At 36.2% G+C, this 27,862-nt stretch overlaps 1 protein-coding gene across 1 annotated transcript in view; it reads left to right on the forward strand.

Annotated features, from left to right (window-relative positions):
- Nucleotides 1-10,460: 10,460 nt before the first annotated feature.
- The window catches only part of LOC145669038 (cilia- and flagella-associated protein 69-like), a 72,801-nt gene continuing 55,399 nt past the window's right edge, over nt 10,461-27,862 (forward strand). Inside the window, exons 1-3 of the mRNA XM_081737391.1 lie at nt 10,461-10,783; nt 23,634-23,820; nt 25,718-25,963. Of these exons, the coding sequence (XP_081593517.1) occupies nt 10,601-10,783; nt 23,634-23,820; nt 25,718-25,963 (616 nt within the window). The 5' untranslated portion in view covers nt 10,461-10,600. The remainder of the gene's footprint in view (nt 10,784-23,633; nt 23,821-25,717; nt 25,964-27,862) is intronic.

A 27,862-nucleotide genomic window follows, 5' to 3' on the forward strand; every position in this document is an offset into this window, starting at 1 on the left:
CCACCGATGTTTATTAGAACTTTTTTCTTTAATTTCATATAAGGAATCACCTCCCAAAGTTTTTCTGTTTTCTCAATAACAAAGAGGTTCCTGGTTCGGTCTCAGGCCAATTGATTCGTGGTGGAAACATCGCGTGTCCATGATTTTCTGGAAGTTCTCTCGTTTCCTCCAGTATTCTTATTCCACCGATTCTATCATATCCTTCTGTAACCTTATAAAGATTCGCCTTCTTTGGCTTAAAGGGAATTATCGTGCAACGTTAAACTAGAAATTCCATTTCACTTACCATTCACATAATATATACTTCATTGATGATCGTAGTATTGTTGGCAATTTAAGAATTTGGCTGATTCTTTTCGACCCTGACTTTTTTTTTAACATTCTGAAACTGAAATTTATTTCACGAGTTTCAATACTCGAATATACAGTAAATTGCTCATAATTACATCGAAGACGAAGACACTTGATTCCATATATTCCAGAAAGATATACCTAGGTATATACTTTGATTTCATATATTCCAGCCTTTAGGTTTTGCAGTGTTAACCCAGACCAATCCAAAAACTACTTTCCATTTTAGCATGTTTAGATGTGTTGCAATTATTTAAAAAAAAAAAAAAATAGCTTGGAACAATATACTTTTATTGAATAATAAAAAGTATTTAATTGAAATTTTATAGGTTACTGCACAATAAGCTCTATTTAAAGTTCCATACTAATGGAAGCTGGACGACACATCGGAGGAAAGAATGCTTCGGATACATTCTACACCCCCATTTTACAAATCTGTCCCCATACCCACGGGGTCAGTGCCCCTATATGGTGTTTGCCCAGTTTGTGTAACATACTCATGAAGGTACACCCAGATTAGCAAGTGGCGAAAAAAAATGATTTTTGGGTGGCCATTTTCGATTAAAGATGGCGACTTTTTAAAACATTTTCTTATATTGTCGTGATCTATTCGTGATCGTACAACATACACCTTCATACCAAGCCGAGCAGTCTGAGGCGATATACCATCAGCTCGAAGGCCCAGGGTTGAGTCCCGGAAGGGTTATGTGTATGGATTTTAACAGCACTCGTATTTTCGTATCAGTGTCAGAGGGCAAAATCGTGCGGGATAAGAGGATTTCAGTCTGAAAATTTGGGGAGAATATCCTCCCCAGGTTACTTTCATGGGGGTAAGAAATTAGTAAAAATATAGGATATACATTTTATGGTAGGATTAAAAATATGGTTTGGTATCCTATTTCTTTTTTGTTAATTATGTTCTTCAGTGTTCTAATTTTGCCCGTTCTCATGATATGTTCTGCTTCCAACGGACTTCCATGAATATTATACCAAATGTTCTTTACACTTATCAAAGCTCGAAAGGTTTTATGTGCCTGTAGGAAACCGTTTCTGAAGATAATTCAGGCTCTAATTAATATTATTCACTAGGAAAGGGAAGTATTCGCCTCCTCTCAACATGGAAGTAGAGGGCAATTTTGCACTCTGGTCAGATCCAGCATTTCCGCGTAACAAAACAAAAATAACCTCTTCACCTCCAGTGTTATCGTTAGTATCATAAATTTACTGAATGCAAACAACAATTGGAAGAGTTCGTCGACAATATTTTGGCTTTCTTTGTCCTTCGCCCGGCTTCCAAACGAAGAGCTGAATTTTACTACATGACTGTTGTATATTGCAGATGCCCCTAAGCTGGTGATTGGTAAAATGGTAAAAGTATGTGTGTAAGTGTGTGTGTGTGTGCACACGCGCGCGCGAGAGAGAGGAGACAAAATTTTAGTTGTAAGATGACGTGCTTCAATTGCCGTTTTTGGTGCATTTAGCAAAAAGAATACCGCCACGAGAGAATAAAGACCACTGTAGTCTATTCTCTTCCGCCACCTCAGCCAGAACTTTCAACTACAGCTTGTGAAGAGTGTACCCACTTTTAAATTGAATGGATGGTGGTGGTAGTTCGGTTTCTTGAGGTTGTAAAAATCTTCCCTGTCTTTGTTTTGTTTTCACCATTCAGCCAGAAATGGAAAAAATGGAGAATTTCTCAGTTTACAGCACAGGGAATTTGGGACAAGACATTAAGGATGATATTCCTGGAAGCTCATGTATCACGATTGTTTCATTCAATAGACAGAGGACACTTTTCCAGAAGGCTTTTCAACATGTTTTCTCACAAAGGGGGTTTTCCTTTTGCAATCTATATAACAACTGGCAACTTCAGTCTTGGCCTTTCCCGCCTGCGTTTGCATTTTCGAGATACGAGACGAGACGAGACATTTCATGAGCCGTCTCGTTTCGTCTCGTGTCTCGTCAAAAAGGATTCCGTCTCGTCTCGTGGCAACTTTAATTCTTATATAAATTTATATTTTAATGTACCACATGCTTCTGTGTACAAATAATGTCATATGCTCCTGTTTGTAAATATCACCTCATGTATTTACGTCGGAGAACTACATACCACGTGGGATTACTACTAGTAGCAGAGGACGGACCACCAACACCTACAAATCACATGATTACAGGACAACAGTGGGGCCACCGCCGCTCTGGGACGCTTATACATTGGAGACACTGTTGCCACACTTGGTACAATTGTACCAAATTCAGCCCTTTTTCTCATTCATCGGCCCGTTGGTACCACGATGGCATTTTCAGCCCCTTTTGTGAAAAAGTTGGTACAATTCTGCCCAATTCACCTCTATTTAGCAAATACAAATACACATTTTCAAAAGTGTCAGTAAGACTTTTCCTATATCTCACGTTACTTACTGTGTGTTGGACTCTAAAAAGATTATGTTGAACATTTATTCTGTGACGTTGCATCGCATAACGGCATAAACTTAGTGTGTAAAATTCGTAATTCGAACTATACCCGAAAGAAATGACGCTAGATGGGCGCAACCTGATAATTTATAACGTACTGTTTACACGCGAACTCGGAGGTGATTGATTTGTTCCTCGTTTTCTGGATTTTTTCGTATATAGCCTTAATACCGTTTAGGTTTATTGGTCACTTTGTAATAGAGGCGCGTTTGTTTCCCTTACAATACATACCGAAGATAACTATTTTCTTTTTTAATTTGCGGCCTCTGTTATACTTCCTACGTATTAGAAAAGCTTCATATACTTCCATGGTTGTTCGGGACCTCCTATTTGGATTTTTTTAAAGTAATATTTAAAAAGAGCACTTTCTTTTTTTAGATTATTGGAAGAGGGGAGGAGTGTTCTAGAATTTTACTCTTTTAGAACCATGTATTCAGAGCCGTAGCTAGAAATTTCAGCGCCCCGGTCGAAGTAGAATTCGGCTCCCCCCTACGCTCACCACACCAAGCTTTTCCTTCTTTTTTTTTTTTTTTTTTTTTTGCATATAAGAGAAGCAGCGTTTGTTGTTATACTACGTTGATTTTTTTTATCAATCTGCTTGGACAGATCATTGCAACGGCCAAAACCGATCATTATGTATTATTATTATTATTATTATTATTATTATTATTATTATTATTATTATTATTATTATTATTATTATTATTAACTAACTCTAACTAACTCTATGGCCTATGGAACCCGGAGGTTCAGTGCCGCGTTCACAAAAGCTCTCCACTGACTTCTATCCTTAGCTAATTGCATCCAGTTTCTACTTTGTATTCCTATCTCTGCGAGATCCCTCTTAATATTGTCCTCCCATCTGCGCCTAGGTCTTCCTAATGGTCGTTTTCCTATGGGTCTACCAGTCAAGACTTTGAAAGCGTTTCTACTTTCTTCCATTCTAGCTACATGACCTGCCCACCTAAGCCTCCTAGACTTGACGACCCTAACAATGTTGGGTAAACCGTATAAACTATGTAGTTCCTCGTTATGAAGCTTCCGCCATTCCCCATTCTCGTTCCTCTTGGGTCCGAATATTCTTCTCAGGATCCTGTTCTCAAATACTTTCAGTCTATGTTCTTCCCTCAGAGTAAGCGACCATGTTTCACAACCATACAGAACAACAGGCATGATTATCGTTTTATATATTTTAAGCTTCAAATTCCTCGACAGAATTCGCGACGACAAGAGATTTTGAACCGAATAGTAACACGAATTCCCTGCTTTTAGTCGACATTTAATTTCTTCGTGAATATGATTTTCGTCTGTTAATATTGATCCTAAATATTTGAAAGTATCCACTTTATCAAAAGCATTATTTAATATTTTAACGCCTCCACAATTTGCCGTATTACGGTCCCGACGCACTTCCATGTATTTAGTTTTCTCTGCATTTACTTCTAAACCCATGTCCCTGCAGGCGTTTAATAAGATCTCTGCATTTATTTCTACTGTTCTCCTATCATCCCCTATTAAATTTACATCATCAGCATATGCCATAACTTGGTGAATGCCGTTCAACTCTAGGCCCTGGTTGCTATCTTTGATTTTCCTTATAGCGTGTTCCAGCACAAAGTTAAATAATAATGGCGACAACGCATCTCCTTGTTTCAGGCCATTTTCGACGTGGAAGCTCGTGGACAAAAATTTTCCTACCCGGACTTTACTTTGGGATTCACTTAAACATATCTTAATTAATCTAATCAGCTTTCTCGGTATTCCAAGTTCTGTAAGAACGTTGTATAATGTTTCTCTCCTAACCGAGTCGTAAGCCTTTCTAAAATCAATAAATAGTTGATGTACCGGGGTATTGTATTCCCACTTCTTTTCGAGTATTTGGCGAATGGTAAATATTTGATCGATAGTTGATCGATTTCGTCTAAATCCGCACTGATAATCTCCAATAATTAATCTGCGTATGGGGTCAATCTTGCTAACAGAATATTTGAAAGGATTTTATAGGATGTTGACAGAAGAGAAATGCCTCGATAATTATTACAGTCAGTTTTGTCGCCTTTCTTGTGAATTGGAACAATGATTGATTCTTTCCACTCTTGTGGCAATTCTTCCTTGTTCCAGATAAGGAGAATGAGTTTGTGTATCTTGTTCCACAATTTTTCGCCTCCAGCTAAAATTAACTCAGCCGGAATTTCATCTACACCCGGAGATTTGTGTTTCTTCAATTTCTTTATAGCGGCTTCCACTTCTATTCGATTGGGTTCTGGAATATACGGTTCTGCGGTGTGTATCTCCTTTTCTCCACGCACATTAGTTTTTGGTTGCGTGTTAAGCAAATCGTCAAAGAAATCCTTCCATCTATTTAAGAGGCTATCCGTATCGGTGAGAACTGTTCCGTCAGATTTCTTTAATATATAAGCACGAGGTCGATAGCCTTTCTTAAATTCGCTGATCCCCTTATACATGTCCCGATTATTATATTATAATTATTATTATTATTATTATTATATAATTATAATATAATTATAATTATTAATTATAATAATAATAATAATAATAATAATTATTATTATTATTATTATTATTATTATTATTATTATTATTATTATTATTATTATTATTATTATTATTATTATTATTATTATTATTATTATTATTATTTTACAAATAACAGCTGTTTTCAAGAGGCGTATTTTGGACTTTTTGTTAAACTTGACAAAAAATTGGTTGGCATACAGATCCACTTGGAGATCAGTTATGGAAATTTACAGTACAACTATTTGTAACGTTTCATACTATCGATAAGAAATGAAATTTCAATACATAAGAAGCTACGTGCTTTTAAAATGTTTGAAATGGATGACAGCAGTAATTTCCAGTAATAATTGTAAACTTTTGTAAATTTATTATGTATATGACCACACCAATAGCATTTTAATTTCGATTCTTGTAATATCAGCAATTAAACCGGTTGCATTGTTAATGATAAACTTTATTTTACTATTCTTAATGGTCGGTGGTGTGATATCGTTGTTTTATATGTGCTTACCCTAACAGAATATAAGGTTGACGATATAAAAGACACTTTTTAAGAATAAGTGTCACGGGATATTCGACCAAATCCCGCGATACCATATGAAAATTCTATGAGGATTTCAATGCGAAGGTAGGGCGACATGATATTTTCAACAGGGGTTATAGGGAAAGAAAGTCTGTATAAGGAAATTAATGACAACGGCGTTAGTTTCGTGAACTTTGGAACTTCAAAAAACCTTATCGTGAAAACTACAAAATTCCCCACATCGCGACGTTCATAAATACACATGGAGCTCACCAGATGGAAGAACACATAATCAAATCGCTCACCTTTTATAGAAGACGATAGTCTAGCATAATATATGTTTGCTCGTTCAGAGGACAAGACTGTGACACTGATCACTATCTGGTAGCAACAATAGTAGGAGAGAGAGAGATTATCGTTGAATAAAGAGAATATTCAACATCTAAAAAGAAGTGGGTTAGGTTAAAGAAATTAGAGAAGAGTCACTCGAGAGGGGAATACCAGATTGAAGTGTAATAGATTATCGTTCTTAGGTTTTAAGAGCACTAATGTTGAGGATACTTGGGTTCAAATTACGGATAGCATTAAGATTTCAGCGGGCACGTGGAAATATGTGGGAACAAATCATGGTTCGACCCGGAATGCACCAAACTAACAGAGAAGGGAAAATAGGCGAAAACTGCGTTGGCTACAAAATTCGAACGATATAACTACACTAAATTTCGTTGATATCAAACGTGAAACTTCCAAATTGTTCAGAAGAGAGAAACGCGATTTTTTGAAAGCTGAAATTAATGAACTTGAAGATGAAGTAAAGTATGAATTAATGAAGTAAGAAAAGTCGAGATATGTTCAAGGGAATCAACGAATTTAAGGAAGGGTATCAACCTAGCGCGTATATATTAAAGACAGACGACGGAACAATTCTTACTGATACAGGTAGCATCTTGAATAGATGGAAAGATGTGAGGAACGTTTTTTCAAAACTCGATAGAGCACAAAACATTTTTTTCATAGGTATTGAATTTTTATTATTATTGTACATAATCTCTATCGAGTTCTGACAAAACACTCATGATTTAGTATTCTATTAACATGAAACATTTTGAGATTTGCCAGTTCTGACTTCACAGCTCGATTGGTAGCATAAATAGGATACCTATCCTGTATATACACCTCCGTTTCTCAAAATTTGCTCTTTCTAGTTTTGAAAAAACGGTCCTCATATATTTGACGATTTGCTTAACACGCAGCCAAAACTAATCTTCGTAGGGAAAGGGAAATGCACAGCAGAACCATAAATTTCAGTCCTAGCCGAACAGAAGTAGAAATTGCTATAAAGAAATTGAAGAAATACAAATATCTGGGTGTAGACCAAATTCCGGCTAATTTTACCTAGAGAAGAAAATTGTGGAACAAGATACACAAACTCATTCTCCTTATCTGGAATAAGGAAGACTTGCCTCAAGAGTGGAAAGAATGAATCATTGTTCTATTTCACACGAAAGTTGACAAAGTGGATTGTAATAATTATCGAGGTATTTGTCTTGTGTCAACATCCTATAAAATCGTCTCAAACATATTATAAGCAAGATTGATCCCATACGCGGATGAAATTATTGGAGATTATCAGTGTGGATTTAGACGAAATCAATCAACTATGGATAAGATATTTACCATTCCAAAAATACTCGGAAAGAAATGGGAATACAATACCCCGAAAGGCTTACGACTCGCTTAGGAGATAAACATGCAACATTCTTGCAGAACTTGGAATACCGAAAAGCTAGTTAGATTAATGAAGTGGTATTTAAACGAATCCCAAAGTAAATTCCGAGCAGGAAAATTCTTATCCACGAGCTTCCTCGTCGAGAATGCCCTGAAACAAGGAGATGCGTTGTCGACATTATAATTCAACTTTGTTCTGGAGTACACTATAAGGAAAATCAAAGGTAGCAACCAGGGCCTAGAGCTGAATAACATTCACCAGGTTATGGCGTATGCTGATATGTAAATCTCATAGATAATAGAAGAACAATAGACAGAAACTAAATACATGGAAGATCACTGGGATTGTAATACTGCAAATTACGGATGCGTCAAAGTATCAGATAACATTTTCGATAAAGTGGATACGTTCAAGTATCTAGGGTCAGTAATAACAGATCAAAATCATATGCACGAAGAAATTAAATTGTCGGCTGAAAGCAAGATTCGTTATTATTCAATTCAAAATTTTTTGTTGTCGCGAATTCTGTCGAGGAATTTGAAGCTCAAAATATATAGAACGATAATCATGCCTGTTGTTCTGTATTGTTGCGAAACGTAGTCGCTTACTTTAAGGGAAGAACTTAAACTGAAAGCATTTGAGAATAACTTTCTGAGACGAATATTCGCACCCGAGAGGAACGGCAATCGGGAATGGTGGAGACTTCATACCAAGAAACTGCATAATTTACACCCTTTACCAAACATTGTTAGAGCTATCAAATCTAGGAGGCTCAGATGGGCAGGTCAAGTACCGAGAATGAAAGAAAGTAGGAACGCTTTCAAAATTTTGACTGGAAAACCAATCGGAAAACGTCTATTAGGAAGACCTAGACGCAGATGGGAGGACAATATTAAGATGAATCTCGCAGAAATAGGGATACCCAACTGAATCGAGTTTCTACTTTGTAAGGACAAAAGTGATTGGAGAAGTTTCATGAACGCGGCATTGAACCTCTGGGTTCCATAGGCCATAGAGTTAGTTAGTTCTTTTACGGTAAAAAATATTTTGTGATATATAACGGAAATTCAGAAGGTCTATGTTATGTCTGTATGTAGATAGATAAAACAGAAAACAAATGACACGTATGCACAGAAACCATATCCTGGCGATACAACTAGTTCATGTAGAAATGGTCCCAATAAATTCCTTTAAATTGGAAGCATTTCCTGTCAATGGAATTAAAAAATCACTGGTAGTAAGTAGTCTTTGAAAAAGACGAAATTTGTTGGGTAAAGCTTTGACCCTTTTAGCCCCTACTCCGATTGTTTACCTTGATTTTTAATATTCCTGCACAAAAAGCAGCTTGCGTGTGTCTTAACTCCTCTCATTTTCATACCTTCATTCTCACCATTGTGGTTAATCCGATTGCGTAGAAAAGCGTGATTAACTAAGCAAACTCATCACCATCACAACGCTGAACACGTATTTCAGACTTTGATCGTTTTCGATTTTGAAACCGCTTCTGCGCATACACTATGCCATTACTCAACACCTTGTGTATCACATAGTAATTAACAAATCGTATAATAACTTTCTTTAAGTAATAAGTAAAAACTTGTTGTGACTGTTATTGAAAATTTCGGGTTGCGAACAAGAAAATTCATAACAAATTTATTTCTTTGTAAATTGACAACAATATTGATTTAATAGGGCGCCAATTCTTTTACGGGGCGCCGAGTCGTTTACTTTTTCCGACACCTTTTCTTTCTTCTTGCTCGTTCGGCGCCCCCTTCGTACCAGGGCCCGGGACAACCGCCCTGATCTTCCCCCCAGTAGCTACGGCTCTGCATGTATTACAATTGGTATAGAGTAATAAATTCAGCCCTTTTTGTTTCAATTTGGTACTATTTTTCAGCCCACTTCAGGGTTAGGACTGTGTAAACACTGATTGGAGAGCAGGACCGGCATAGTTTTCTGGTCTCCCTGCTCTTTCTTCCTTAGGTACTAAGAGTAACCTACCCTCAAAGCCTCTAGTCTGCTTTTATGACTCTTGGCTATTCCTTTCTTCCTTACTTATCCTGCTGCGGGACTCTTTGACTTTTATCCCCCTCACTGCTTGCTTCGGAGCTTTGGGGTTTCCTACGCTACTCTGCTTAGCCTGGTTCGAGGTTCTGTAGAGATCCTGCCCGCGACTGCATGGTCAGGGACTACATAAATTCTACCTTATAAATTAAAGAAAGTGTTTTCTGTAAATACTATTGCTATAGAGGATTTTATAAATAAACCGGGCCTATGTTTAGCAGAAGAGGTCCAGTTCTTTTCTCTAAAAAAAATGTAAGAATTTTGGTAATTTCTGTTCACATTCGGTTAGTTTGGGTAGGTTAGGTTAGGTTAGTTTAGTTTGCGTTATATTAGTGTAGGGGTCCCGCATAATTTTCCAAAAAATTATAGAATTTCGCTTATTTCTACTAATATTAGGTTAGTTTAGGTTAGTTCAGGTTAGCTTAGGTTAGTTTATGTTAGGTTAGATTTGGTTTCATCTAAGTACTTACATCATTCATTTCTCCTGTAAATTTTGTGTTTTTACGTGCTTCTGGACCCCTTGTGCTAAACGTACTCCTAAACCGGGAGTGGAAGTCGATTCAGAACTCTAATTTTATTAAGCCTAGCTCCACCTACCAAGAAGTTTTAAAATATAGATGATATGAAATGGATTCTGAACCGAGTAAAACTTCTGGTTTTAGACATAAGTGACTTGAATTTAGGTCTGCACCTTTTTTAAAAATAAATAAATATCTCGTGCAGAATTTGAAAAGAAGTTTTCTTATAGTACAGTTAACCATACGGAGTTGAATAAAGATTAGTAACATACGAGATAGTTAAACAAAAAAAAAAAAATGTTTTTATTTTAAACATCTTCCTATTTGAAGTGTTCAGTTGTTTATTGAACTAAAGAATAATGTGTCATTTATACTTTTCTTAGATTATCAAAAGAAAACGGTATGAGTTGTGATAGCGAGTCAATTAAAGATGCTCTGGAATTACCAGACGAAGATTTACCGAAAGCAACTCAACAAAAGATAACACTAATTTGTTCTGTATTACGAGATCCCGTTGCTTCTAAAAATGTATACAGGCTCTGTAAACTGATATCGGAGTTTTTGCAGATGTGTTCTACAGGGTACGTATCCTTTTGCTATTACTTTAAAAGCTGTGTGGAGATTTCAGCTTACCATCAAAATCGTGCTAGAATTCTACAAACATAAAATAGAAATAGATTCATTTTTTTAACCTGCAATTTCATTCCTAGTCGAAACTGGTCGGGCCACAGAAGGTAACGCCTTCTTTGGGGCCAACGAAAATGAAGTTGTTTGATGCTATGGTTTATGGATGAAGTTCAGAAGTGTAGCTGTATTATCATAATTCTATTTTTAGATTCGGAAGAAGTAGTGTATGGGCGTGAATGAAAACCAAATGTGTTGAGGAAGAGGTTATGGGTTATAGATATGTGGATGGCAATGATATATTCTACGACGAGAATTATAGGTAGCAGTGGCCTGTTCAAGTTCATGTAGAGCGAGCAGATGGTCAACAGGTGTATAGGCATGCCGCGGTAGTGCAGGAGTCTGATCTAGTAGATCACCAAGGATGGTCTGTGCTTCTGCTATATGGCTCTGAGTGCGGAGGCGATAAAGATGCGGTAAAAGCGTGGGGATGGTGGTGCGGCGATAGACCTCTGGAGTAGAAGTATGTGGCGGTAATGAATAAGCAATGCGCAGAGCATCGTTCCAGGACTTGTAATTTGTCGTAGAAGTGTTGTGAAGCTGACAACCAGGCAACATGATCATGAGTAAGGGCAGGGCGGACAAAAACCTTGTAAGTATTGAGAATAAGCCTGGTGTTGAGACCCCAGTTGGTGCCGCAGAGGCTTCGCAACAAATTTATACGACGTCTAATGTCAGCTTGTAAAAGGGAAAGATGGGTGGTCCAGGTGAGATGTTTGTCAAAAATTACGCCTAGATATTTTACACTGTTTGACAAGGTCAACGGCGAGTCTAGAATCGTAAGACGTAGGCGCTCGGGATTTCTTGTTAGACAAAATTTGTTGCGGTTGCGGGTGAATAGTGCCATTTGGGTCTTGGAGAGGTTTAATTTCAGCTTCCACTTCAGACACCAGCTGACGACTAGCGTATCAATTGCTGGTTGGAGAGTGATGTTGATACGATCAACAGAAGAACACAAAGCGATATAGGCGGTGTCGTCATCAAATTGGAGTGCGTGGATGGGCGGACGAGGTTGTAGCATAGCTGCAACATATAAGATGTATAGTAAGGAGGAGAGCACTGAGCTTTGTGGTACACCAGCACGAAGAACAAAGTGGTGAGATTGAGCCTGGTTAATTTGTATATATCTAAGCTGGGCGTTGATGGAGAAAATTGCTGTTAGGCGGACGTACGGTATACGCAGTAGCTTGAAAATAAGGCATTGATGCCACACAGTATCGAATGCTCCTTCGACGTCAAATGAGATGAGGGCAGAAGGTAGCCGTTTACTGAAGTGGTTAACCAGGAGGCTCGAGAGTTTAAGCAGTTGATCCGTGGTGCTGAATGTTGCCGTCGGGGGGCAGATGACGATGAGTTAGTAAATATGAATGAAGGCGTGTCACCACAATACGCTCCACGGTTTTACTGAAGACATTAGTTAGACTAATTGGGCGATAAGATCCGATGTTTGTTGGATCTTTTTGCGGTTTCAGATGGCGAGCTTCCAGAGAGTAGGAAAATGGCCAGTCTTGAGAAATAGTTTTATACAACTGAGCGAAGACAATATGGAACTGCCGAAAGCTGACGTTGGGGCTTGTCGAACTTGGTTATATGTGATAGTGTCGGCTCCAGGAGCTGTATTGAGGCGTCTACGAAGCACAGCGACTATTTCAGCACTAGTGATTGGAGCTATAGATTCATTAATTAGGAGAGGGGGGGCATTGGTACGATTTTTATTTAATCGAGATTTTAGAACATATCGTCAGGTTGAGAAACATAATTTTTTCCCTACTTAAACTGTGATTCTTTAGCTACATTTACAACGTACAATATTGTTTCTACTAATCCTATCTGGAGCAGATTACATTTTACAAAAGGTCTGCAATGTGAACCAATCTTCCCCATGGGGCAGATTAGTACTGGCTTGGGGCAGATTGGTACGAGCAAACTGAAATATTCCACAGACTTTTTGATAATAGAGTTAACGCATTTTTGGTTTCATTTTTCCATGAAATATTTTGAGATATAATATTCAATTAAAATTCCACAAACTTAAGTATTTTAACAATAGATTTAAGGACCTACAGCAGCAAAAATGCAAAATAAAAACATGTTTCATAAAAAGAATGTGAAGATTTGTAAGAATCTTTAGTAATTCAATAGATCTAATTCAACCTGTTACAAAAAAATAAATAAATAAATAAAAAGTCCAATCCTTGCTTGTGTTCTCATCAAAATTTAAAAGTTCCGCAAGCTATTTACAAAGATACAAACGTACTATAAATGCGGTTCTGTCTCTATAAGGAAAAATAGAAGTAAATAATTCAAGAGGCAGGGCCGGATCTAGGGGGGACAAATCGAGGCATTTGCCCTGGGCCGCAGTTGGTTGAGTATGTAGGGGGCACCATTTCGATGCACAATTGGGAGGAAGGGGGACAGAGATACGTCTTTATCCCGGACGCAATATTTCGTAGATCCGACCCTGCCAAGGGCTACCTATACTTCAACTACTAACTGCAAAAGATGTTATAATTTTGGTTCGAGCGTCCCCTTGCCTCCAAAGCAGGCGGAGCTTTGTTATTATAAAGGTAACAAAGAAAGTTCTGTCGCTTTTCCCCCCACAATCTTCGAACATCGATATGTCACCTAAGATGTACCTGGAAGATCAAAAATAGTCCCATCAGCATCGACGACCTTCTACCAATGTTCTGGAAGGCCATGGATTCCATCGCAGTAGAACAGGTGGTAATCGGGGGGAGTATGGCGGATGCAGTAGTATTTCCCATAAAAGGCATAGAATGGTGTCGTGGGTCATCCTAGCCACGTGGGGCTTAGCGTTGTCCTGTAACAGGAGGATCCCTTTGCCTATTCAGATGTGCTGACTCCATAGTTTTGAGTTGTTCTTGAATACAAACCAACTGCTGACAGTACACAGTTGCATTGAGCTCTGACAAGCTGGTGTCAGTTCCCGATGCACGATGCCACGAGCATTCCACCAAACAGACAGGAGGACCTTCTTTTGGTGCAATGCTGATTTTGTCTGTTTTTGAACAGGTTCATGGAATGCTAACCAGTGGTCGAAGTGAGACAGTATGCGGTGGTATGCCATACCGCCTCTGGTTTTACAGTGATGAAGACACACTGCCTCTGGTTTTTCGGTAATCAAAACATACCGTCACTGGAAAATGAATGCTAATATACCTTTAATAAATCCATTTTTATGCACAGTAATCGACGAATAGGTTCGCACGTTAAAGATTTAATTTCTTATTGGATCAAAAGATCCAATATATTTCAGACAAAAATTTTCTTGTACGTCTCATATCTGGATAACTACATATAGTGTAGCCAAACCCAAACTATCACCTAACTCAGTATGATGTGCTTATTCCGCAAAAAATACGAAATCTCGATTTAGGGCCTGTTCGAAAATTTTGTGGCTCCCTGATGCAAAAACTATTATTGGCCAAGATCGCAATATTTTATGCCTTTTTTCAGATCATTCCTAAAATTCTTGTTTAAAAATAATTTCTACGTTGCCAATACAGAAATTTTTGTTATTTTTGCTACCTTTTGTTTTCAAAATGAGGTGTCTACAAAGAAGTTCACCTACACAAGAACTTGTGTTGGTTGTGTTGGTTGCAGATAAGTGTCCCACAGGCCCGTAGCCATCCCAAAAACTTAGGGGGGGCGGCTGTAGTTAGGGGGGCCCGATCCAACCATATAATAGTTCATCACCATATTATAGTTCTTTTGCAAGCCTACTGTAAAACTTTAAGGGGGCCAGCAAAAATTTAGGGGGCCTGCCCCCTAGACCCCCCTGGATACGGGCCTGGTGTTCCATGGCAGAAAGGAATGAATTATGGGCCCAATCTAAACAAAAAGTAGTGTATTGAGACAACTCGTTTAAACTGAAATCGGTAGTAGCCTATTGTTATGAGTTTGTCGGGACTTATTTTGTGCCTACAATGATAAATACATAACTGAGTCCGATATTTAATAGGGAAAAATATAATTTATGAAATCAAAAAATCTATTCTTTTCATTAAAAAGTATTTGTCTTAGGTTAGGTTAGGTTAGGTCATTAGAGAGTCTTTGTAATAATTGGATAACACTATGAATACGTGTGCGGTGATTGGGTGCGTGAGTGTATCCCTAATATTTAGATCTTTGTGGCTATTGCTTTCGGATAATTCAATCTGATATTGTTACTTAATGGAAGTTAAATATTTTCAACATGGGATTTTTAGTAAAAATTAAAAAAAAAAAACAACTCTAATACATGCTTTCCCAATAAATTCATTTATCATGAAGTTAATCCTCATGACATGAATTTCGCTGCATTTCCTGATTATCTCACTGGGGCACAATGGGAGGCCAAATTTCCTTCCGGGGGTCTGGAATACACCTCAGTCGAGTGGGGATTCAGGAGTTGTCCCGCAAGAAACTGTTTAAAAAATGTTCATATAAAAACTCGATTTTTGAGCGTTTTCGTGTAGTTATAAGTCTATAATATAACATAAGGGGTTATATTTTTTATTTTCCCAGAAAGCTGGGGCCGGGGAGCAAAGCCTCTCCATGTTCCCTTTCCCCGTAACTACGGAGAAGCTGAGAAGCTCTCCCATGGTTTTTGAGTCATTATGTAAATAGAAATGCTAATTTTAGGCAACATACCCTCACTGTATTTCAGTATTCAGCTAGCCGGTATGTCGAGTCAAAATTGTAATAAAACATACCACCTCTGCTTTTTTCACTCCCCCCCCCTTTCCCCTATGTACTCTAGTAAGTAATAAAATACGCTTTAATATATGTGAGATGTATTACCTTTGCTGATAAACCTTACTCAAGTAGTTAGTGGATATAAAAAATTTAGTCCATTTTGTGTCGAAAAAATGCATTTGCTTAGTTCCTTATGTTTCTCTTTACTCCATAGAAGGCCTATAGTTCACGTGGTCTTCCTTGACTTTTGCAACTGTCTACTTTTCCTGTATTATTACTATTTTCTTCTTTACTCACAAACTTGAAATTTTCTCAAATTTTGTTTCTCATTTTATGTATTAATTTGTAAGTTTGATATGAGATTATTATTACTTAACAATTTCATAAGAATATTTCATTTAATGATCTTTTTCAGTAAATCAAAATAGATAACACTAGTTAACAAAGGTTTTGTTACATAAAAGGAAATACCTGTTCTTAAAGGAACTTTTTGCGCTGAATTCGAATATGCACTCGGTTTTTCTCCATCACGTACGATTTTCCCGTAACAGAGGGATTTTCGGGAAAATTCCTCAAAAATTTCCCTTTTCGTTTATTTTACACCCCAAGATCTTGTCCCCTTGCATATACTAACATAGAAATTATACCTAAGTATACTTTGATTCATATTTAACAAATCCTCCAAGTTTCGTAATAATCGCTTTATTCTTTCTAGAGAAATAAATATGTTTGTATGTATGCTGTGTGTACTGTTTATTGCACCTTATAGTAATGCTTTCAGATCTCTTAAGTTGAGGTAAAACGTTTTGCTTTATTACCACAAACACATACATAAAATATAATACAATATAATTTACAAGTGTGACAATTAACAATAAACAATAATACAAATGTAGGCCTACCAAAAGGTCATGAAAAGACAATCAAAACTATCACAATATATGAAACTTCCATTGGGTTACAAAAACGTACACTACTTCCTTCTTTTGTAAGAAATATTGCATTCTCTAACAAGACCCCAACAATAGTCCCCCATCATTGAAGGATCCTATCGTCCCTGGTACCTTTTCTCCATTGCCATTATATCTTGGTGGAATCTTTCCCCCTGTTCGTCGCTGAGAGTACCTAGGTTAGCAGGAAAGAAGCTGAGGTGGGAGTGCAAAAAGTGGATTTTTAAAGACATCCTACAACCCAACTCTTTGTATTTCTGTATCATGTCCTGTACGATTTCTGTGTAACTCTCAGCTTTGTTATTGCCCAGAAAGTTGCGCACAACATACTTAAATGCTGTCCAGGCAGCTAGCTCAGCACTGTTTAACTTGCTGTCAAAGCTATGATCAAGCATTAATTTCCTAATTTGGGGACCAATAAACACTCCCGCTGAAATCTTAGCATCACTCAGGTTAGGGAACTTATCTCGCAAATACTTGAAACCTTCACCAGATGTGTCCATGCCTTTGACAAAGTTTTTCATAAGTCCTAACTTGATAGTAAGACTATTCATAGCTTTGGATTAATTGTTTTAACAAAAGAGACACTGACCAAAGCTTAAAACTTTACTTTATTTTAAATTATAATTTGTAACTGTTTCGGATATCTAGCATATCCTTCTTCAGACACGATCGAAATTAATGAAAATACAGACATATATATAAATGTTGTTATAACAGAGTTTTTTTATATATAACTCTGTTATAACAACATTTATATATATGTCTGTATTTTCATTAATTTCGATCGTGTCTGAAGAAGGATATGCTAGATATCCGAAACAGTTACAAATTATAATTTAAAATAAAGTAAAGTTTTAAGCTTTGGTCAGTGTCTCTTTTGTTAAAAGTCCTAACTTGATATGAAGTGGCGGTAGTAATATCTTATTAGGATCTACCAAAGGAGCGTATTTGACGTTGCATTCTCCAGGTACGTAATTCACTCTAGGTTCCCATTCCTTCACTTCATAATGTTTGTCATCAGCTCGGCTATCCCATAAACATAAAAAACATTGTAATATTTTCCATAAGTAGAAGCTTTGCTTTGTATATACTGAAACACAAACAAACTATTTGCTGAGCAAAACAATATATTCACATAAAAAACTACATGCGTGTTACAGTTTCGCCAACTAACATTTTGGCTTCATCAGACACATCAGATAGTGTCTGATGAAGCCAAAATGTTAGTTGGCGAAACTGTAACACGCATGTATTTTTTTATGTGAATATATTGTTTTGCTCAGCAAAAAACATTGGTACTTCGCGTAACCGCACTGCAGTCCTAATAAAATACCAACTACCGGTACCTTGAGATCACAACATATTTACCAACAATGGTCCTTGTAATTTATAAGATTTAGCAAAGTTGACATGGTGTCATAGGATTCCTTAATCTTCACTGAGTGCGCAAGTGGTATAGAAGGTTTTTTATTTCCATTATGTAAAAGGGCAGCTTTAAGGCTGACCTTTGACGCGTCGATAAATAACCTCCATTCTTCTGGAACGTAAGGAATTCCTAGCTCCGCCATCAACCCATTTATATCCGTACATACGCACACATTATCTTGCATTGAGAAATAGCTTGAAAATTGAACATGCCTTTTCCTGTACACTGATATGTTCGTTTCTGCATCCAATAAGTTCCACTGCTGGAGCCTTGATCCCAGAAGTTCCGCCTCTTGTTTTGTCAGGTGCAAATCACGGACTAGGTCATTAAGTTCACATTGCCGGATGAAATGTGGCTCGCGAACACAGTCAGGGATGAACGTTGGATCCTTGGATGTACATGTTGATGTCGATGGTTCATCAAGGTCATGATCATCATCAGAGTCTTTTGGCCATATCTCTTCCCAGTTGGTAGGGGGCTCGGGAAGTGGAAGTTCATCCCCGTGCGGAATAGGTCTAATTGCGGATTTAACGTTGGGATATGTATTAAGATATACATATACTGTACGTTTTAAAAAAAATATACGTTGGAAGTACATTCTATTTTTGTACACGTTTCTAATTTACAGAGAGCAATACAAGTGTGTTGTTGACTATTGTAAATATTCATTTTTATGTCTGTGTTTGTAGTAATAAAGCAAATCGTTTTTACCCCAACTCAGGAGATCTGAAAGCATTACTATCAGGTGCAATAAACAGTGCACACAGTATACATACAAATATATTTATTTCTCTAGAAAGAACAAAGCGATTTTTACGAAACTTTTAGGGTTTATTAAATATAAATCAAGGTATACTTAGCTATAATTTCTATGTTACTATATGTAAGGGGACAGGAGCTAGGGGAATAAAATATCTGAAAAAGGGAAATTTTTGAGGGAATTTCCCGAAAATCCCTCTGTTAAGGGAAAACTGTACGTGATAGAGAGAAACCGAGTGCATATTCGAATTCAGCGCAAACACTACAGAGAGATCTCATCCAATGACGGTGCAGCATTAAAAAAGAAAAAGGCCAAACGCATTGGAAAGAAAGGAAATGAAAATCTTAAATGTTGCACACTGCACATCATCCATGAATTAGGCCAGGGCGCAAAATTTCCGGTCAGCAGATCGCCTCTGACCACTAGAAGTTTAGACCTGGCGACTAGTGCTCAGTATTAATTGTCTTTGCCTAAATTCACAGGGCTGCATATTTTCTGTTTCGCAGGAAAATAATTATCACTGAGTGAGAGAAAATACGAAATGTTAAGTCTTCATAACGAACATAGAAAGTCAAGTCTTCACAACGTTGTAATTCGCCCCTCCTTTCCCACCTTCAATCGAAAAATATATTTTTTAACTCGTATATGAATTGTTCAATTCAAAATTGATTACCTTGAATCTAATTGTCTGGTTTTGAAAATTTATGCCCTGATGCAATCTCTTTCTTTGTCAACCCAAAGGCCTTGCGGGGAAGGGGGAGGGTATCTCTCATAATTTGTACGTTGAAAGATATTGGTGACCATCATTTTTGGATTGGTGAGTGCGTCTGACTTTCACATTTTAAGCCCTGTATTAGGCGATTACAATATAAATTCTGTTCACGTGCTACTAATAAGGCAAAAGGAAAATTATTTTCCCAGTGTAAAGCATATTTTCTATTACTGTAAAGTCCTTTACGAAACCAATATGACAAGTATATGTACCTCTTTAAGTTTTGGTGGTTAATCTCGTTCCCTTTTATGGGTTATGAATCAAAAATATTACTTTCAAAGTTTTTAGACCAATGAATCCTCTTTAATCATCGTTCATCAGGTTTTGGATGGGTAAAGAGGTTCATTATCTTTCATATAACATGAGTAGATAGATGCTGCCGTTCAAAAGATTTACCCTTAAATTTTGATAAAGTAGTATAGGACCATAGTATGTACCTCTGTAAGTTTGGTCAGTTCACCTCGTTCTCTTTTAGGTAAAATATTGCCAAGGAATAATTTTGGGAGGTTTTTGTCCTAATTTATCCTATTTGATAAGATCAAGGTCATCTGTCAGTTAACAGGTAGATACAGGACCCTAAATTGCTGCTAAATCGCCCCACTTAAATTTTGGAAATTGCCCAATTTAATAATTTAGTATGGTAGTACAGGACCAGGGTATGTATCTCTGCATGTTTGATTGATCCATCTTGTTTCCTTTTGTGTAAAAATTACCAAAAATACAAATTTCGGAGGTTTCTGACCTATTCATCCTCTTTGACAAGGTGTTAACACATTATAGAGTAATAAGCTGAGTTCAGGGTTCTACTCATTTTCATAATATATGAGTACACTGACATACTCCTCTTAAATTTTTGGAGGAGTACATTAGCTTATCCTTTAAATTTAGGAATTGTCAAATAAGAAACTTTGGTATATGTTCTCTACGACTAAAATGTGATTTTAAAAAATAGTGGAAACCTAAGTATAATAAAATTTTAGATTTATTTTAAATATGTTGTAAAGATATCAGCTTCCAGAGAAAAAATAATCAAGTTCGCTTTCAAGGAAGTTATAAACAGAAGGTTTAAAAGCGAAAGTGAAAGTGAAAGTGTCAAAACAAAATATGAAAAACAGGAAACATACAAGTGAAAAGCCAGATCTAAAAAACATATAAACCTTCCAAAATATAAGCAAGAGGTCAGACTTTGTAAATCTATTGGACAGTCAATTAGACTCGTCTAATCTTCAAATACTTAAAGTTATCATAGTAATCAGCGAGCCAGGATCCTTATCCTATAATTTATAAGTTAAACCTTTTATTTAACAGTCACATAAAGAGACATTTAACAAGAAGTTCATCAAACACGGAGGTCTTCCTCATAGACAGGTTTTTTTCTTAATTTCAAAGTTCATTTATCCAAATGTAATATTTCATGATTTAGAATGTCAATGATCCAAACAATGTATTCTCATTAATCTTCATATAATTAAATATTAAAGACGCATCTAAATTTATGTTGTTTCCATTTACTACCAAGATTTTCACCAATTGATTATTTTTAAATTTTATTTTAAATTTTTCAAAAGTTTTAGAAAACTTGTGTTCAAATTTTTTATCGTTTAAAATGTTTTAGTTCGAAAAAAAAATAAACATTAGGATTGTAGTTATGACTCATACGTCTAAGGTCATTCGTGAAAAAATTTAGGACTTGAACCCGGAACAATTAAAATCGATTGATGTGCCAGAACAACCGATTTATATACAAGAACAACAATATCATATTTGAACTTAAATCACGAAAAAAAAAAAAAAAAAAAAGAAAAGAAAAGAAAAACGTACCATTGTTCAATGCTCAATGTACAAACCACAAACAAAGAGTTGAGATCTATTTAGAATAATCCAGCATCTTTCATCATTTTCTACTGCGAAGAAATTGTGGCAAGCAATAAGAAAAATCTGTACCTCTTAACAAGAATAAAACTGAGGATAAATAAACAACTTTTGTATACGTTACATACATATATACGTCCTCGTTTCCGTATTGTTAACAACGTGATGATCACTACGAATGTGACTTAAATGATTTGCAATCACTTGAGAAGTATAATAACAACAACCGCTACATACTTACTGTGACTGATGTATTTAGTCGGTACGGATAGGCTGTACCACTAAAATCAAAAAATGCCGAGGATGTAATGAATGCATTCAAAATAATTTCCCAGAAGAGGAAACCAGATGTCTTCTTGGCACTAGTGCAAAACAAAATAATAAACCTTAGCCAATCACTTAGTCTGCTGTCACCTAATGTAATCGTCCGTACCTCATATAATAGCTTAGAAACGTATTTACATCAGCGGATCGAACACAAGAAGTTTAGACGAAGACTCAGACAGGAAAGTTCCTTCTAATTATCTTCCTCTAAAGTTAAAAGAAGATTGATTTACTTTTAAGTAATAATAAAACAAGAACAATATTCTTTCTTGATTGATGTTGATGCAAATGCAGTGAAACAAAGGGTACTTACAAAGTAACTGCTATAAATTTACTAGATAAAAATTAATAATGATGGTTGTAAAGTTTGATACAGGGAAGAACCAACGGAATTATTTAACTAAAATGTGAAAGATCTTACCTTGTATCCAGGAGAACTAAGTCTATTCAACTGTTTCAATGTTTGTTGACATCTTTATGGATACCCTCTTTTCACTTATCATCCATATCAACTTCATATAAAATATATGCGCTTCACAGATTAAATGAGTTTACATTCATAGTTTCCTTTTTACTTAGTTAGACTAGTGAATTAATGTTATTAGGAAATATTCCGACGTATAGGAAGAAAAAGCGTATATAATGTCAATCCTATCAACTTTGCAACATACTTTGTTCAAGAAGCCAAGTTAATCACAGTTTGAGAAGTGAGGATTTCATTTAGTTTTTCTCTCAGAAAGATACCGCAGGAAACCAGGAACCTACTCATATGTCCCCAGTTTAGCAGCGAATAGAAGTCATCGACAAAGATGTCAGTGAACATTGAAACACTTTGAAAGATTTTTTTTAATTTTCCCGTATACAAGGTAAGATCTTTGATATTTGATTTTTCATTATATATTCTATAGCATCTATTATCAATGGAAATGTAGTTGAGATTTTTTAATGAGGGTTAGAACTAAAGTATTTAATGTGGTATACAGATTATGGACATACTTTTAACTAATCCTTTCCTCAAATCACATCGTACCAGCCACGAAACTGATATCGATAAAATATAATCATGAAAATAAATGTAAAAGGCGTATATTTATTTATTTAACCTTGTGAATAACACAATTAAGAGTTTTTCTCTTGAACTAAACACTCCTGAAACTTATGGGAGAGGTCATCATTGGTATTTATTATAAATATTACAAATATTAAATAAATAAATAAATGAATAAATAAATAAATAAAAACACGTGGCGTAACACCATAATTGTGGGCCTGAGTCTGCTCCAGCACCATCAGCGACCAGTTGAACTACGTCCAGCCTTGCGACGAACACGTTTTGAGCGCTCTGCGTCGCTCTGTCACTAACCGGCTTTCTAGACCTAGTGGCCATCACGTGACTCCCCAGTTTGCCTCACGACGCTGGGTGGAGGCCGAAAATTGGGGTAGTACCGGCCGGGAACCGAAAGCATGAATCCAATGCTCTAATCACTACACTACGGTGTCCCCCATCTACAAATACTGGCTTAATATACTTTTATATATTGTTTTATTTCCTCGTTTTGCTAAAACCATTGTGCGTTGCAGTCCTCAGAAAGCACTTCGCGTTGAGTTGTTTATTTGTTAAGGTTCGTTTTTTTTTTTTTTTTTTTAAATGAAGAAAAGAGCTTTATATTGTTTATCCTCGTTTTCCTTTTTATACTTTTACTTGAAAACTCGAAAGTAGGTCATTGCAGCCTTATTCAGTGTTTCGTATAGGAACAGCATTTCATGTGTTCTGTCATTGTTTTAAAATTTTTATTGAGTTATTAACATTTTATCAGGAAAATGGCTCTTGTTTATAATTACGATGTATTTAAAATTATGATTATTATTATTAATTTTTTTCAAAATTATATAGAAATAAGCATTTAATTGATTATCGAACTTAAATTTCCTTAATGTGGCATCAGTATTTAGAACAATTAAGATATGTAATATTTGTGATGGGACGCCTTATAGATCAACTTGAAAGCATTCCAGAATATGAAGCAGTGATCGCTTCCATGTTGAAGAAGACTGGGAGGCCACCTTTGTTATTGAAAGCGTCAGAAGAATACACAGGCAACTCTCATTTGGTCGAATACTTCTCACAATTAGGTAAGAACTCTAATCTTCTAATTTGATAAAAGTATCTAATAGAAAGTGTTTGTGTATTTGGTTTTAATTAGAATATATCGGACAAGATGTTATTTACGTGTTTATTAGACAAAGTGATATTTGCGGAAAGAACAATTGAAGGACGTAACTATGTTAATGTTTATGATGGATATTGTGGGTGAAAGTGAGATAGATGTGGCTGAAGTTATTATAAGTTTATTAAGAGGCATAAGTGGCTGAGTTTATGAAAATAGTATTTAGTTTTAAGGTATTTTGTATTCAAAGAATACTAGGCAGTTATAGAGTGACTAAAGTGCAAGGTCTTTTAAAGAAAAGGTACAATAGGATGAAATTGTCAGAAACGTTAATATCCCTGAAACTTAGTAACTAGATGAAGTGTACTATGTAACCAGAGGCTAATAGGTTTTAAAGCTACAAAGCAACTAAGTAGAGACCCTTAGACTTGTACCTAACACAAGCAACATTAGGTTTGCTCATTCTTCAGTTCATTCTATCATATATAGATTTTTTTCTTTTTCTTTATTAACCTTAATTCACATTGAAATACTTGTTATTGTATAAAATTAGTAACAAGATAATCTATATGCATACAATATAAACATTCAGTGTATGGCTGGGAGGAAGTTGCGAAGCTTAGCTTCCCTAGAAGAAAAATCATTCATTATTCCTTACCCACAGATTGCTTAAGAAAATCTAGAAGCAGTGAGAATAGTCTGTAGTTGATACTATTGCTTTCTGGAACCACAATTTGCATTGCCCTGATCGTATTTCATAGATGACTTTATAACACTATAAAGTTTCTGTTTTCTCAGAATAGAAGTCAAGAAAAGTTTGATTGAGTTCCTCCTATTGAAGTATTGGGCTACACTACAGTATTCAAATAAGTATTATTCATTAACATGCGTGGATCAGTCAGAAAGTTAGTTGCACTTCTTCGTAAATATTTTGAGTCAAAGGCTATTTTGATGAAACTGGGTGGCAACACTGCAGACATGTATCGTGTGACGTAGCGGCTTTCACGAGGCAAGTGGGGGTGTTCTGATAATAATCAGTCGTAAACATGTCTCGACAGCTGTAACTAGCGTCCAAATTGGAGGTGCGTGTGTGATTTGTTCTAGTGGGTGAAAAGGTGTAACTGCACAAAAATTTATCGGCAGTTGCGTGAAGTATGTGGTGAAAATGCAATGTCACGTCAAGCTATCGCGAAGTAGTACAACATGTTAGAGAATGGACGTACAGATATTGACGATGCTGAGCGCGAGGGAAGACCATCACCCTTCTTATAGCCCAGACCTTTCACCGTGTGACTTCCATGTGTTTGGTCCCATGAAAGACAAACTTTCAAAGCGACGATACCACTCGGATGACGAGGTGAAAGCTGCAGCGCAACAATGGTTATCGAGCATTGAACGGGATTTCTTTGCAGAAGGCATAGAAAAACTTGTACCACACCTCGTCAAATGCTTAAATGACGGATGTAGTTATGTTGAAAAGTAGATTGTGAATGGAAATTTACGAATTTTTATCAAATAAAGTTTATCCTGTTTTATTTTCTTAAGCAGTGCAACTAACTTTTCGACTGACCATCGTATATTTTATGGTGCTCTTGTGTGACTCCTCGTCAAGTGTGACGCGTGACGTAGGATTGAGCATACCATGTATATGTAAAAACATCGTAATGAGATCATTTCTATAGATTCGTAATATCTACTTTCTTTACTATTTTGTCACATTTCGTACTACTATCTTTATGATATACGTGATACACACTATGAGAACAAAAAGAGGACATGATTCGTTTGTACAAATGACAAAAGCTTTAGTAAACGTAGGTTTAAGAAAAAGAAAAACACTTACTACAACTTTCCTTTTTTAGGCTTTTTGCTAGGTATGTTAAATGGTAAAGAAAATCTGCAAATTTTTCTTATTGAGGCGGTGCTTTGTCTTCTAACTGAGGAAAGAAAAACAATCGATTGTGTTCGAATAAAAACGTGCCATCTTGCTATCGAGGAAAGCTGTTTTCCGGAAACTGTGGGAGAAATGCTGCACGTTTCAAACCCAAGCCTCTATGATCATTTGCTACATCTCTGTCAAGCAATAGGCACCATTTCATGCAAAATATGTGAGTAATGTTTTCTTTGTTCATTAATTTCACTAGTTCTCATGGTTCAGACTGTATAAGCTTTTCTTGTTTTTGACTTGTATTTATCAATACAATCAACGGCGGATCTGTTTAAGGGACACACGGTCACGTGCCCTGCCATTCATGATCTAAATAGAACTGCAATTATTAAATCAGTACTAATACATTAACAGAAGCTTTTTTCTTTCTTTCTTTTGTATTGTTGGATTTGTGCCGCCAAAGCCGTGTTTGCGAGTGAAGGAGGCTGTGGTTATGCGCTCTCGTAGGATAGACGAAACTTGGCAACACAGCGAAGGTTGATTTCTGGCTGCGGACTTACAATCTCTATCCTTTGACAGTAGCCCTATCATCAGAGGTGGCAGAGGATGTTATGGCTATGTCCATTGAAAATGGGCACAGTAATGTTGAGATCTGTCGCATGAGGCGCTGTGCTCTGTTTTATGGGACATACAGCGGTAAGAAGGTCGCGCCAAGGAAACTCAGCTCTGTACAGAGGGGAACGGAAGGAGGGGGAAGGAGGGTCAAGCCACTTTCAGAATTTGGGGGTGGTAAAGTTTTATGTTTGGCCTTTCCGGGTGTAGTGAATGACATATTAAGGTTGCCATCATGGTGCAGTTAATTTACAATACATTGACCTTCTAAAATTTACACACATAAGTTACCAATCGGAATCTGCAATCGTATTTTCAAATAGTGAGCTACACTTTACGTATATATACCCTAATGTTTCCCAGAAAAGTAATTAAGAAACCACACATAATTGAAGGAAATGGACATATAGTAGTTGAAACAAATTGTTGTTGAAAACAAATAAATAATTCGTTACCCAAAATATCAATCAGGGGCGTTTTTACATATGGGCCAACATGGGTCATGGCCTGGGACGGCGAGTTTTCTGAGACCATTTTTTTAAATACCAGCTTTGGAAATTTCAGGTATTTATTTATTATGCATAGTTATGGTGATATGACAGGATTATTGCATTTGTATAATAAAAACATTCTTGCGGAATTCCATGAATAACGAAAGGTTGAACGCACTGGCCATACTATCAATAAAGAACATGGTAAATGCCATTCCGGACTTCAATAAGCGTGTGATAGAGGAGTTTTCTACAGCCAAAAATAGAAGACTGGAACTGATATACAAAAAATAAAGGAAGCTTTGCTTTGTTTGGCTTTTAATGTTATCCTAGTGTGTAGCAGTAGATTATTTCAGATTATGGTGGGGGGACGGAAGGCAAGACTACCCACCGACATAATTAAAATTTTTAATTAGTATTTTACTATAGTAGATTATTAATGATATATATATATATATATATATATATATATATATATATATATATATATATATATATATAATATGACGCCCTAGTATGTAGGTATTTTAGATGTGCCCCACCACTTTTAAATTCCACGAGCCGCCACTGAATACAATGCCACATAATTCGAAATACATAAAGAAAATACAACTGTGAGTAAAACACTGGATAAAAAATGTTTCAAAGTTCTTCAGGTACGCCTTTATAATACCAACCTTTATACATACGAAGTACTGTAGTTATCACTGTCAAAAGAACGTTTGTTTGAATTGAAATATTCACTCACAAAACTCAGGAAATATATATTTCAAATAACGTTATATACGTGGGATAATCCAAATTAAATCGACCAATGGTGGTTGCTGAGAAAATTTAGTTTTTTTAAATTATTTTTTTACCTAAGTTTGTAGAACATTTAGAGAGTTGAAAACGGGTATTCATTTATTTTTTTAGGCGCGTAGGTTTTGTCGTAGCGGCCATTTTGTATAGATGCCTGAGCACATTTTGAACTTTTTAGTGCATTCCGTTAAATGCTGTCACTTTTTAGGTTTTAA

This window comes from Thermobia domestica, chromosome 13 (assembly GCF_964235325.1).
Source record: "Thermobia domestica chromosome 13, izTheDome1.hap1.1, whole genome shotgun sequence".
Lineage (NCBI taxonomy): Eukaryota > Metazoa > Arthropoda > Insecta > Zygentoma > Lepismatidae > Thermobia > Thermobia domestica.